Raw genomic sequence first — 15,459 nt, forward strand, 5'->3', positions numbered from 1 at the left:
TGACTCAGTATCTGGGTCATGGCTGTCGACTTCAGGTGATGTTTAATGAAGTCTGGTGTTAAACTCATTAAATCGCTGGTCTTTGATGTAGGCCTACAACTCACAGTGATTCAGTAAAGCAGAGTTTAGCAGTAATTACCGCTATGGATTATGAATCATAATCAAATGCACGATGAGGTGTGGTATGGGATTTTTCGCGGTGAATCCCTGCAGATCGGCTGAAATCCGGAGAGCGGCAAATTAAAGGTCTCAGTCAATCAGTGTTTCTCCACACGCGGATGACGCTGGTTTTCAGGGTTCGACCTCCATTCTGTCAGTCATTGAAGTGGGTTTGACTGATTTGACTGTTGAGAGACTCTGTCCATCAGTGGCCAGTCCCTGTAAGATTAATGTCTGCGACGTCTCTGTTTCTGCCTTATCTTTCCCTCATCGAAGCCCTCGAGCGTTCACTCTTAAAATCCCACAGAAAATCCCCTTTGACACAAGCTTCAGATCAGTGGCTTTGGCACCAGCCAATTTAAAGAGTGAATTGAACCTAAGAAATGAAGGAATGTGTATTCTTCTGGATTCAGTAGGATTTAGACAATAGTTATGAGATTACACAGCAACGTAACCTCATTCATATTCAAAGGTGAAGCACCTCTGGTGCTCTCCGGACATTTTTGAGTGAAAAAATGTGTTTTTTTACTTCATTGTAATGGTACGAAATTTGGTAAAGGTTTTGGCACTTGCTATGTGAACACAAAAAAAAATCATGGATATGATTCATAAAGGTTAAATGGTCCTGTAAACAATAGTCACACTTGAGCTCCTCACGGTCAGAAATGAGGGCATTGGAAATAAATGAGACGAGTTTCCTCTAGTGGAAGCGTTTGGTACTGCAGCCGAACAACATCTCACTGAAAGATCATTTTTTGGGATATCAACCTCAAATTTGGAACACAACTTGTTTAGATTTATGGCTCTGTTTTTCCCCCACATTTTTTAAGTAAAACATGTTATTGAAAATATATACTTCCATACAAAAAATTTAAAATAGTATTTTTGCATATTTTTCATAACAATAGAGGTAAAATTCTGTAACTTTTTTTAAGTTCACTTTTTAAAACTTTTTTCACTTCAGCAATAATCTGCCAAGTGTCGTCTTTGAAAAGAGATCAATCTTCAGTCTGTCGCTCTAAAGCATTTCAAGATTTACCACAGTTTAAGTTGGAAATTAAATTTTCAGGTCTATGCTCAAAAAGTGAATAAATGGATTATATATACAGCGTAAATATAATTTAGTACCATAAAATCCCCTGAAAATACAAAATATTAAATAAAAAAACATTATCGAACTAAAACATAGTACATTCATTTAATTTCAGTCATTTTTGAACGACACGCGAAGAGCACCAGAGGGTTAAAATATTTTTGAAATTAAATTGCAACACAGTTCTCCCACATTTTGTCAACTTACATAATGTTTGCATTATTTTTTTCTGCATTAACTGAAAAAAACAAAAAACATAATATTTCTAGTTCTCAGCAGACTTTGCATAGCACTGGATGGAGAGAATAAATGCTGAAATTAAATGCTTTTTGAGCAAGATGAAAAAGAAGGCTCTGTTGTGTTTTTGTGGGGTTAAAGTTGCTGATATGGTTTTGTTTTTGAGTTTTCCATTACGGTGATGAATGGAGCTTGTGCTTTGGTTCAGGACGGAGAGATTTCTGTAAGTTCATTTATTCAAAAAGCAATTAGTGTCCAAATGTCAGTGCAGAAACCAGGCTTTTCTTCCTCACACAGCAGCGTATCTCACATTCATTCAGTCCCAGACACTTCTGAGAGGATCTACAAAACATAAACCATTGTGCAAAAGTTTGGGGTCTGAAAAAAGAAAGAAATGAATACTTCAGCAAAGATGCAGTAAATTGATCAAAAGTGACCGTGAAGACATTTATAATAAATCCTGTGCTTTTGAACTTTCTATTCATCAAAGAATCCTGAAAAATTAAATGTATAACGATTTCCACAAAAACCTGAAGTGTTTTCAACACTGATAATAATCATATATGTTTCTTGAGCATCCAAAAAAATAAAAATTTGTTTAATTTTGTTTAAAAAATGTTTTTGCATGATGCTGAACCACATTTGTTTTCCATAAATAGAATGAATTTAATGACAGAAATGTCTTTCGTCCACAGCACCTCTCAGTGTGTTTGAGCTGTGCGTGTTGGAGTGTGTGTCGTCTTGTTTTAACAGCAGGATCCCTCAGAAACGGCTCAATCCTGTCAGGAACTCCTCTTCAAAAGAGACCTTTTCAAGACTGTGTCCGACTGACGTATTCAGGCTGAGGTTTGATTGAGTTCTTTGACAGTCCATTCAAACTGCCAGTGAGAAACAGCCAGAAGATCTCTGAGAGGATAACCCGACTGTCTGTGGACTTTTGCATTAAAATAAAAGATTATTAAATGCTGCATTGTTCATTGATGGAGTTATAATGTTAACCGATGAAACCTTATTGTTTTACTCCAGGTTATGCAAACTTAATCCTCTTAAAGAATGAGTTCACTTCATTTAGGCCACATCCACACGAAGCCAGAGCTTTCCCTATCCGATTTTTTTTTTTCCCGTTCCCAGAAATATCTGCGTACACACGAAACCACTGAAACCGACTCAAAACGATGTAGTATACATGCCAGACCAGTATGTGGCGCTGTAATTCTGCCTCAGACATACACTAAAAACGGAGAAGAAGACTTGGAGCTCGCGCATAAACCTTGCGCGCTGTATACAACAATAATATTAGGCACAGTAGCTTCTTTTTTTCTTTTTTAATCAAGAACTTTGTTGAACAATATGAAAAACCATAAATGTAGTTGCTGTGACTTAACGGTGTCTGACTAGTTGACACTTGGTGTGATGACATCATCGTTTCGCAAAATATACGGATTGGCCGTACACACGAAAACGCAAGGGCGGGGTTTTCAGATTTATCCACCTTGGGACCCGGTTTAAAAAAATAGCGGTTTCAGTCTCCGCAAACGCCGGATCCGTGTGGACGAAACGCCAATACGATAAAAAATGTATACGTATACAGCGAAACGCGTCTCCGTGTGGACAGGGCCTTACTCTCCCCCACATCATCTAAGATGTTCATGTCTTTCTTCCGTCGAAAAGAAATGAAGGTTTTTGAGGAAAACACTCCAGGATTTTTCTCCATATAGTGACTTCAACGTGATTACGTAATGTGTGTCTCATCACAGCTAGTGCAAGACCAGCATTAGTGGTTAAAAAGTATATAAATGTTTATTTTGTTCATAAAATGTCGGCTGGTTTGTCTAGATAAGACTCTTATTCCTCGGCTGGATCGTGTCGAGACTTTGAAGCTGCACTGAAACTCACATCTGGACCTTCGACCCGTTGGACTCCATTGAAGTCACTATATGGAGGAACATCCTGGAGTGTTTTCCTCAAAAACCTTCATTTCTTTTCCACTGAAGAAAGAAAGACATGAACATCTTGGATGACGAGGGGGAGAGTAAATTATCAGGACATTTTAATTCTGAGGTGAACTACTCCTTTAATGCTTTTGCTTCAGCCAAACTCTTCCTGAAGTTTCAGGATAGATGAAAACGAGGCATGTTGGAATTGCAAATGCATTTTCCCCATGAGAACAGTTTTCTTAGAAGCACCGTCTAAGTCTCTGATTAAAACAAATAAAATTTAAATGAGGGAATAGAGGCTTCATTAAACATCAATAAATGTTGTACTGAACATAAAGTCCTTCATCAAATAAGCCTAGGGTTAAAATGAATGTTATAAAACGCGGTCCTTGATTCTGATTGGTTGAGCCTCGACAAACACACACACACACACACACACACACACACACACACACACACATAGATATCATATATAAAGGCTAGATGTCTCGTGCGCGCTGCTGGCCAATGGAGGTCGACGTCCGCACGTGGCGGCCATCTTACCACAGGGCGCTCGCTCACTCGTTTAATGGTGCATGTACTTTTAAATAACCATAACTTGCTAAATTTTCTACCGATTTTCAAACGGTTTGGTTTGTTATAAACGTCAGAGATGTAGTTATGACACTGCATACATACACTGCATACATATGAATAATTATAACATACATGTTCAAGCATTCGGAATTATAGCCACGTTAATAATGCACACACACACCTGTGACAGCATTACATTAGTGTTACTGCGCAACTGCCGTTTTTGTTGCTTTGTTGCTGCATGTGTTGCTTAGCAACCTCTTTGGAACTACTTTGCTTGGCGGAGGAATAAATGTGTTTTAACGCTATATTTTTTGTTGCTGGTGTTTATTTTATGAATAAAATAAATATTAAAATGAATATTTTTATGGAGTAACCGTTTTATAAAAGCAATAAGCCCCTTGAAGCCGTTTTACAGTGAATTTAGAACAGCTGAGGGGGTTTTACTCCGCGTCGAGTCTAACAACTGTTCTAAACTCACTGTAAATCACGGCTTATTGCTTTAGTAACTCATTACTTCGATGGTCCACTTTAGAATTTTCTATTAGTAACTTTACAACTTATTATTCTAAGCCAAACCCTAACCTAACAGTCTACTACGAGCTACTCTAAAGTGTAACAAAATACATTTTTCTAACACAAAAAATACAATACGTAATTGTAGCCTAAAGGCTGTGAAAGCATAATTCACAAAAATATGCAAATAGGATGCTGATCCACCTCTTTATGGCTCGAGCTATAAACTTGTTTGTGTTTGCTTTCTTTCTTTCTGTTTTGTACTGACCGACTGTTTATACACACAATGAAATTATTATTCTGTGCAGTGATGTGAGTCATGACAACTGCACTCATGAATAACAGGGTTAAAAGCCCTTGGCAAACACACACTCCATGCAAATCGTCCTGGATTAAGGACTGGGAAGAGATGATAAATAATGCATGTTATCAGTGGAGGATCAGACGATCAGAGACACATGAGGACTGATCGACAAACAATGACCAGACAAAACACTTTAACCCTCATCCTTTCCTCGCACTTTGTAACATATCTTTCCCGCGTGGGTCAAAATGACCCGAAGCCCTAAAATTATACTTTTTGTCCAAAAGGCTTATTTTATTTCAGTGTGCATTCAGATACTCATGTCGACATTATAAAATCATTTTTTGACAAGTTTTTGCATTTTTAGTTAGAATTTTAAGCATTTTTAGGTTTTTCTATGTGAACTGAAGCATTCCTCGCATTCCATTCATTCCTAAGGGGGTCAGATTGACCCGCAAGGGAAGGATTTGTTACTTTTTAAAATTTTAACCACAAAACTCCTCGAATCCATAAACTTTTTTGTGTGTGTGTATTCGTGGTTAAAGTGTGACAAAAGTCCTGGGGTCTTAGATGAACACTCTGATGAACACGGAATTTTTTAAAATGTTAAAAAAATTTGTTGTTTGCTAAAAAATGATTGCTTCTGGTATGATGAATGCATATTATGTGGGTGGATGATTCTGATCTGGAGGGTTTGAAGAGGAAGCGTTTTAAAGCCACATCCCTGGATCAATGAATAACACGTGGATGTGAAAGAGTTCATGCAATCAGATTATTAACACATAGTGATGGTTCCCTTTCGAGAATGGTATCTCGCATTGCGTAGCTATACGCTATGGGAAACGAGAATATTGAAGCCTTTATTTTAAAACGCAGTGCAGCTGCACAGCGAGCACAGAGCAGAGCTGACAAGCGCTCATTGGCTGTGCTATGGGAACTGCCGCCAGAATGGGTGTGGCTTCTGGCTATATAAGCGGGTCATTTCGCCATAGGAATCAGATTTAATCTCCTTCATCGAACTCTTCACTTCGCTGTTTCTCCTGCTGAGAAGCCTTCGCCATCGACGAGCCCCAGCCGCGGAACGAGCGACCTGCAGCAAACAGCTCAGCGGACGGCGGCCTCCCGATCTACACGCTAGAACCCTCTGCTCCTCTAAACTCCTCAGCTCCACGGACAAGTCTGGACCGAACCCAGAGGCTTTTAGGGACCTGCACAGTGCCACTGATAATATACCGGGTAGTAGTTTCTTTAGATACTTGCAAATTAGAAACTATGTAAGAAAATATTAGCAAAATTGAGACCTTCTCAGGCTCTTGTCTTGATCGATGCCTCCGACCCATGTCTGTCACGTTAATTACAGAAAACAAAGGGAGAACTCAAATGCAAAGGGAAAAAGATATTTATTACAAAAGAAACACTAAACACAAAACAAAACCCACAAGGGGGAAAACATAACTAAATACAAAACAACAACTTCAAAAACGAACATACCAAAAGGGGTCACGGGAGAACAGGAGACGTGTACAAGACAACGATCCGACACAGACTGCAAACACAAAGGAACTTATAAAAGGGACAAATCAGGCAGGTGATGAGGAACAACAGGTGGGGCAAATTAAACCAATAATGAGATAACAAGGAGGGTGGGGTCAAAACAGTGACAGGAACACAAACACCACATGTGCTACACGAGACAAGACAGGCATGTGACATTACCCCCTCCTTAAGGAGCGGCTACCAGACGCTCCACTAGGGACGGGAGGGACAGACCAGGGCGGGACGGGAGGGACAGACCAGGGCGGGACGGGAGGGACAGGAAAGACAGACCAGGGTGGGACAGGAAAAATGGACAGTTCGGGAGGCCAGGGCGGAGCTGAGAGTCCATCGGGCGGCCAGGGCGGAGCAGAGAGTCCATCGGGCGGCCAGGGCGGAGCAGACTCTCCCTCGGGCGGCCAGGGCGGAGACCTTCCCTCGGGCGGCCAGGGCGGAGACCTTCCCTCGGGCGGCCAGGGCGGAGACCTTCCCTCGGGCGGCCAGGGCGGAGACCTTCCCTCGGGCGGCCAGGGCGGAGACCTTCCCTCGGGCGGCCAGGGCGGAGACCTTCCCTCGGGCGGCCAGGGCGGAGACCTTCCCTCGGGCGGCCAGGGCGGAGACCTTCCCTCGGGCGGCCAGGGCGGAGACCTTCCCTCGGGCGGCCAGGGCGGAGACCTTCCCTCGGGCGGCCAGGGCGGAGACCTTCCCTCGGGCGGCCAGGGCGGAGACCTTCCCTCGGGCGGCCAGGGCGGAGACCTTCCCTCGGGCGGCCAGGGCGGAGACCTTCCCTCGGGCGGCCAGGGAACAGGCACCGGCTCAGGAACAGACATCACCGGCTCGGGCACTGGAACTGGCACCACCGGCTCGGGCACTGGAACTGGAACTGGCACCACCGGCTCGGGCACTGGAACTGGCACCACCGGCTTGGGCACTGGAACTGGCCCCACCAGCTCGGGCACTGGAACTGGCACCACCGGCTCGGGCACTGGAACTGGCTCGGGCACTGGAACTGGCACCACTGGCTCAGGCACTGGAACAGACACCACCGGCTCGGGCACTGGAACTGGCACCACCGGCTCGGGAACTGGCACCACCGGTTCGGGAACAGACACCACCGGCCCAGGAACAGACACCACCGGCCCAGGAACAGACACCACCGGTCCAAGTGTGTGCATAGCCCACACACACCACATGGCTGTGGCCATAATGGCCAGTGTCGCGGTCACTGAGGGCTCAGGAACAGACGGCTCCGGCTCAGGAACTGGCACCACCGGCTCGGGCACTGGAACTGGCTCGGGCACTGGAACTGGCACCACCGGCTCGGGCACTGGAACTGGCACCACCGGCTTGGGCACTGGAACTCCCACCACCAGCTCGGGCACTGGAACTGGCACCACCGGCTCGGGCACTGGAACTGGCTCGGGCACTGGAACTGGCACCACCGGCTCAGGCACTGGAACAGACACCACCGGCTCGGGCACTGGAACTGGCACAACCGGCTCGGGAACTGGCACCACCGGTTCAGGAACAGACACCACCGGCCCAGGAACAGACACCACCGGCCCAGGAACAGACACCACCGGTCCAAGTGTGTGCATAGCCCACACACACCACATGGCTGTGGCCATAATGGCCAGTGTCGCGGTCACTGAGGGCTCAGGAACAGACGGCTCCGGCTCCGGCTCCGGCTCCGGCTCCGGCTCAGAAACAGACACAGAAACAGACACAGGCTCAGGAACTGGAACAGACACAGACACAGGCACTGGCTCCGGCTCAGGAACTGGAACAGACACAGACACAGGCACTGGCTCCGGCTCAGGAACTGGAACAGACACAGACACAGACACAGGCACTGGCTCCGGCTCAGGAACAGGCACTGGCTCCGGCTCCGGCTCCGGCTCAGGAACAGACACTGGCTCCGGCTCCGGCTCAGGAACAGACACTGAGTGTTTTTGCTTCGGTGCTGTAAGCTCCGTCTTAGCCCCTCGTATTTCCTTGTTTTGAACCAGAATTTACTACAATTTCTAGTTGTTACTACAATTTCTAGTTGTTTATACTACTACTAAATACGGCTTGCCCAACATCGCTGGCTTCCGTTGCTACTAGCACAACACGGTAGTAATTCGCTAGCCTGCTAACGCGCCACCCGTGCGCTCAGCTATTTTTATTTATTTATTTGTCTCTCGCGCGCTCGCGCCTTTGAGTTCATAAAAGCTCAGGTGAGTAAGAATCACTCAACAAACACGGTGAGTAATGTCTTGTCCTGTTATTATCATGCGTCGCGTCTGAATGCGTTGTTGTTTTTGGAGCTCTATCGATTTGATTTATAATTCTTGATTTTTCTCGCTGCCTGCTGTGAGTGTGTTTGCTTCGGAGCTGTAAGCTCCGTCTTAGTCTCGTATTTCCTTGTTTTGAACCATCATTTACTACAATTTCTAGTTGTTTATATTACTACTAAATACAGCTTACCCAACCCTGACGCATAACACGCTAGTAATTCGCTAGCCTGTTAACGCGCCACCCTTGCGCTCAGCTATTTTTATTTATTTATTTTCTCTCGCGCCTTTGAGTTCATAAAAGCTCAGGTGAATAAGAAACACTCAACAAACACGGTGAATAATGTCTTGTCCTGTCATTATCATGCGTTGCGTCTGAATGCGTTGTTGTTTTTGGAGCTCTATCGATTTGATTTATAATTCTTGATTTTTCTCTTTAAACCCGCTTACAACGAACATTTTCTACTCTTCCTCACTGAGAAGCACTACTGCTCAAACCTCATTGTTACAACGCGGACTGTTGAGCAGACGCGTCTCAAGCCTATTAGTGATCCAACGCTGCATACTCTTAAAGGTTACGTCCGTGGATCACGGCTGAACGCGTCTTCTCCACACTCACTTATAAACAAACACTTTTTTTTTTTTCGCCTATCGTGCGTCTACTCTACACCCCTACCACTAAAAAACCTCATAGTTACAACGCGGACTGTTGAGCAGACGCGTCTCAAGCCTATTAGTGATCCAACGCTGCATACTCTTAAAGGTTACGTCCGTGGATCACGGCTGAACGCGTCTTCTCCACACTCATTTACAAACAAACTTATAATATAAATTTGTATTAATATTGATAGCATCACTGGTAGCTTCGTTGCTAACTCACTGTCCATCTGTTAAAATGGCGAATATATCAGATGTAAGTAGTCTACCGCTTGGTGCAGGTGAGGACACATTTGAGCTTCACGCACTGCAGTCTGAGCTGGAAGCTGTTGAGAAACAGATCCACAACCTTTTATTGAGACAGGCCGAGCTGAGAGACCGGTGTTTGGCTCTTGAAACATCACGCGCCGACGCACACAAATCAGTGTTTAACGTTACTAACCCGCTGACTCCGACCGCGTCTACTCCGTGCGTTCCTCAGCATCGGTCGCAATCAGCCATGGTCTCGTTCACTCCGGCTCCAACACGCCACCACGAAGCCTGGGTGGTTCCGCAGCGGAAGACGCGAGTCAGGTTTAGACCAAGACTTTCTCCGACCCTCCCGGTTTTCGAGTTATCGACACAAAACCGCTTCTCCCCTCTACGCGAAACAGAACGCGATGCTGTGATCATCGGCGATTCCATCGTTCGGCACGTACACGCTACGTTAGGTACAAGTAAGGTGCAAAGTCACTGCTTCCCTGGTGCTCGTGTTTCTGAAATCGCTGCTCGCGTTCCCGAGATCCTGAACGGTGACGAGCGCGTCGGAACTGTGGTCCTGCACGCGGGAGTGAACGACATCAGGCTGCGCCAGACGGAGATTCTGAAGAAAGACTTCAGGAATCTAATCGATACGGTACGCAGCACATCGCCTGAAACAACGATCATTGTGTCAGGACCGCTTCCCACGTACCGACTAGGGCATGAAAAGTTCAGCAGATTATTTGCGCTAAATGAATGGTTAATGTCATGGTGCAATGAGCAGAAACTGCTCTTTGTAAATAATTGGAATCTGTTTTGGGAGCGTCCTAGGCTTTTCCGTGCTGATGGCTTACACCCAAGCAGATTCGGAGCGGATCTTCTGTCAGATAACATCTCCAAAATGTTAAATACCCTTTGACTAGTAACCAAAAGTCCAAATCATAGTCTCTGCTGCACCAATTCAACTGATATAAATACTAGTGTAGAACATTGCATAGAAACCGTGTCTATTCCTCGTTTAGTGAGATCAAATAATAAATCTAATGCAGGATCTAGGAAAAATCTAATTGTTATTAAAACAGAAAATGTTGCTATTAGTAAACAAAAACTATTTCTAAAGCTAGGTCTTCTAAACATTAGATCACTCACACCTAAGGCAGTTATTGTAAATGAAATAGTCACAGATAATAGCTTCGATGTACTTTGCCTTACTGAAACCTGGCTTAAACCAAATGATTATTTCGGTATTAATGAGTCTACTCCTCCTGGATACTGTTATAAGCATGAGCCCCGTCTGATTGGCCGTGGCGGAGGTGTTGCAACCATTTATAAAGATATTCTAAATGTTACTCAGAAAACGGGTTATAAGTTTATTTCATTTGAAGTACTTGTACTAAATGTTACGCTCTTAGATGTTAGAAAAACATCCCTATTATCTCTAGCCTTGGCTACCGTATATAGACCGCCAGGGCCTTACGCTGATTTCCTAAAAGAGTTTGCAGATTTTCTCTCAGACCTATTAGTCAATGTCGATAAAGCATTAATTGTTGGAGATTTTAACATACACGTAGATAATCCAAATGATGCGTTAGGAGCTGCGTTTACAGATTTATTAAATTCATTTGGGGTCAAGCAAAACGTCACCGGACCAACTCATCGTCTTAATCATACACTCGATTTAATTATATCACACGGAACCGATCCAACCGATATAGATATCATTCCACAAAGTGATGAAGTCACTGATCACTACATGGTAACTTGCATATTACGTACTGCTGTAATATGTCATGCGGCGTCGCGTTATCAACCAGGCAGAACAATCCTCCCATCCACCATAGATAATTTCTCAAATTGCTTATCTAATCTGTCTCAGCTGCTGCCTGAACCCAAACAAACAGATGAACTAGAAGAACTAACTAGCACTATGAGCACCATTCTCTCTAGAACATTGGATGTGGTTGCACCTATTAAATTAAAAAAGGTCAGAGAGAAAAATAAAGCACCATGGTATAACAATACTACGCATGTTTTAAAGAGAGAAACCCGTATTTTAGAGCGTAAATGGAAACAAACTAATTTAGAGGTCTTTAGAATCGCGTGGAAAGACAGTATGTCACGTTATAAAAAGGCCCTAAAAGCTGCCAGGGCTGAGCACCTCCGCAAACTAATAGAAAACAACCAAAACAATCCAAGGTTTCTATTTAACACCGTGGCTAGACTAACAAATAAACAGACGTCACCCGAACAAAATATCCCGTTACAGTTCAGTAGTAATGATTTCATGAACTTCTTCACTGAGAAAATAGAAAGCATCAGAACCACAATTATAAACGTTCAATCTTCAATCGCGCCTTACAATTCAGCTTCAATTATCACCCCGAAAGAACAATTACAGTGCTTTACAACTATAGAACAAAAAGAGTTAAATAAACTTATCACTTCATCTAAAACAACAACATGTTTATTAGATCCTATACCAACTAAACTACTGAAAGAAGTGTTATCTGTAGTGGAAGAGCCTCTCCTCAATATTATTAACTCGTCTTTATCTTTAGGTCATGTTCCAAGAACATTTAAACTGGCAGTTATAAAACCTCTCATTAAGAAACCACAATTAGATCATAATAATCTAGCAAATTATAGACCCATTTCAAATCTTCCATTTATGTCTAAAATATTAGAAAAAGTGGTGTCCGCTCAACTGGGCTCTTTCTTGCAACAAAATGATATCTATGAAAAGTTTCAGTCTGGATTCAGACCGCATCATAGCACTGAAACTGCGCTCGTTAAAATCACAAATGATTTACTTTTAGCTTCTGACCAAGGCTGTATCTCAATACTAGTTTTACTTGATCTTAGTGCTGCGTTCGATACTATAGATCACACAATACTCTTAGATCGACTACAAAATTATACTGGTGTTCAAGGACAAGCACTAAGCTGGTTCAAATCATACCTATCTGACCGCTACCATTTTGTCTATTTAAATGGAGAAAAATCGATCATAACTCCAGTAAACTATGGAGTGCCGCAGGGATCTGTATTAGGCCCTCTGTTATTTTCAATATATATGATGCCACTTGGAAATATTATAAGGAAACATGGAATTAGTTTCCATTGTTATGCTGATGACACTCAAATATATATTTCATCACGGCCGGATGAAAACGCTACATTTTCCAAATTGACAGAGTGTGTTAAAGATATAAAAGATTGGATGACGCGTAATTTTCTTTTATTAAATCCAGACAAGACAGAGGTAATACTTATCGGTTCAAAAAACCGCCCACAAAACCTCGCACAATACAACTTTAACATCATAGGATGTCCTGTTACTTTATCCTCTACAGTAAAAGACCTGGGTGTTATACTCGATTGCAACCTGTCTTTTGAAAATCATATTTCTTATGTTACAAAAACAGCCTTTTTCCACCTTAGAAACATTGCTAAGCTACGTAATATGCTATCAGTTTCTGATGCAGAAAAGTTAGTTCATGCATTCATGACCTCGAGACTGGATTACTGTAATGCTTTATTAGCTGGTTGTCCTGCATCCTCAATAAACAAGCTACAGTTAGTCCAAAATGCCGCCGCTAGAGTTCTTACGAGATCAAGAAAATATGATCATATAACACCGATTTTATCATCACTGCATTGGTTACCTATAAAGTTCCGTATTAATTACAAGGTATTGCTACTGACTTATAAAGCCCTAAACGGCTTAGCTCCAGTCTATTTAACGGATCTTCTATCGCCCTATAATCCATCGCGCTCTTTGAGATCACTAAATTCAAGGCTTTTGGTCATACCTAGGATATCCAGAACCACCAAAGGAGGGAGAGCATTTTCACATTTGGCTCCAAAACTCTGGAATAGTCTTCCTGATACTGTTCGTTGCTCAGACTCGCTCTCCCAGTTTAAAACTAGATTAAAGTCGCATCTCTTCAGCCAGGCATTCATATAATCCTACAGTTCAAACTACAATCCGGCCTCTATCCAATGCCAGAGGAGAACTGGCCCCCGACTGAGCCTGGGTTCTCCCAAGGTTTTTTTTCTCCATTAAGGCACCTGATGGAGTTTTAGGACACCATTAGGTCACTTGATGGAGTTTTTCGGTTCCTTGCCACTGTTGCCTTTGGCTTGCTCAGTTGGGGATATTTTGGGGATATTTAATTTAATTTTATCAATCAATAAATTCCTCTTGAAACAAACTTTGTTGTATTATTTTAATTTAATACTGTGAAGCTGCTTTGATGCAATCTGTATTGTGAAAAGCGCTATACAAATAAACTTGACTTGACTTGACTTGACACTGGCTCCGGCTCAGGAACAGACACTGGCTCCGGCTCCGGCTCAGGAACAGACACTGGCTCCGGCTCAGGAACAGACTCCGGCTCAGGAACAGACACCGGCTCCGGCTCCGGCTCAGACACTGGCTCCGGCTCCGGCTCAGGAACAGACACTGGCTCCGGCTCCGGCTCAGGAACAGACACTGGCTCCGGCTCCGGCTCAGGAACAGACACTGGCTCCGGCTCCGGCTCAGGAACAGACACTGGCTCCGGCTCCGGCTCAGGAACAGACACTGGCTCCGGCTCCGGCTCAGGAACAGACACTGGCTCCGGCTCCGGCTCAGGAACAGACACTGGCTCCGGCTCCGGCTCAGGAACAGACACTGGCTCCGGCTCAGGAACAGACACTGGCTCCGGCTCAGGAACAGACACTGGCTCCGGCTCAGGAACAGACACTGGCTCCGGCTCAGGAACAGACACTGAAGGTTTGAAGGGCGTCTCCAGGATCCGAGCTAAACGCTCTAAATAGCCGATCATTGCCCCCCCGGCCATGAGAATGGGCATCTCCCGATCTGTCTCCGACTGGGCAGATGTGGCTTGAACCATCTCTGGCTGGGCAGATGTGACCTGAACAGTCTCTGACTGGGCAGACGGAACGTGAACAGTCTCGGGTTGGGCCACTAGACTCGGGACCACCGGAACAGGGGCCACCGGAACAGGGACCACTGGAACAGGGACCACCGGAACAGGGACCACCGGAACAGGGACCAACGGACTCAGGATCGCTGGAACAGGGACCACCGGAACAGGGACCACCGACATAGCCACGGAGGGGTTCTTTCCTCTCCTCCTCCGTTTCGGAACCACCGGAACTGGGACCACCGGAACTGGGTCGAGGAGGGGCCAGAGTGGAGAGTGGTCTTGAAATTCCTCTCGCCCACCTCCTCTACTGCGGCCTCCACGGGTCCCGCGAAATATGACCAACCGGGTCCCCTCAAAACTTTGCCTCCTCTCCCGCTCGGTGGCTGGGGAAGAGACCCTTTGCTGAGTCCTTGACATGGTCGGATCGTTCTGTCACGTTAATTACAGAAAACAAAGGGAGAACTCAAATGCAAAGGGAAAAAGATATTTATTACAAAAGAAACACTAAACACAAAACAAAACCCACAAGGGGGAAAACATAACTAAATACAAAACAACAACTTCAAAAACGAACATACCAAAAGGGGTCACGGGAGAACAGGAGACGTGTACAAGACAACGATCCGACACAGACTGTCTTCTTCTTCTTTTCTTTTTTATTGGCGGGTGGCAACCGGCATTTAAGGTGCATATCCGCCACCTACTGTACTGGAGTGTGGGCCAGAAATGCAAGCATCTTATCACGATTAAAAAAAAAAAAAAAAAAAAAAAAAAATTCATCGATCAATTAAATCCTTTTCATTAAACCAGTTTCTTTCAAAAAGTTAAACAAAGCTCCCATTATCTGCTCTCCAATTTTAAAAAGATTTTTAAGGTTCAACATATTTTCCCCAAATTTCATTAATTCCTCTTTTAATTTTATCCTATGATTTTCATATTTGACACATTCACTAATCACATGTTCAGCTGATTCCTCTCCCCTTCCACAATCACACAA

General features: G+C 44.2%; 1 protein-coding gene across 1 annotated transcript; it reads right to left on the reverse strand.

Annotated features, from left to right (window-relative positions):
• Nucleotides 1-5,823: 5,823 nt before the first annotated feature.
• On the reverse strand, nt 5,824-14,980 carry LOC309485247 (uncharacterized protein; the record flags this gene model as incomplete). Its single annotated transcript, XM_082152007.1, has 5 exons — nt 13,838-14,980; nt 8,269-8,297; nt 7,783-8,025; nt 6,314-6,368; nt 5,824-5,912 (listed from the first exon to the last, which is right to left on the reverse strand). The coding sequence occupies exons 1-5, from the start codon at nt 14,877-14,879 to the stop codon at nt 5,824-5,826; spliced, it is 1,458 nt and encodes a 485-aa protein (XP_082008133.1). The 5' UTR covers nt 14,880-14,980.
• Between the last annotated feature and the right edge of the window lie 479 nt (nt 14,981-15,459).

The sequence above is a fragment of the Leuciscus leuciscus genome (assembly GCF_965113295.1).
Source record: "Leuciscus leuciscus genome assembly, chromosome: 21".
NCBI classification, from domain to species: domain Eukaryota; kingdom Metazoa; phylum Chordata; class Actinopteri; order Cypriniformes; family Leuciscidae; genus Leuciscus; species Leuciscus leuciscus.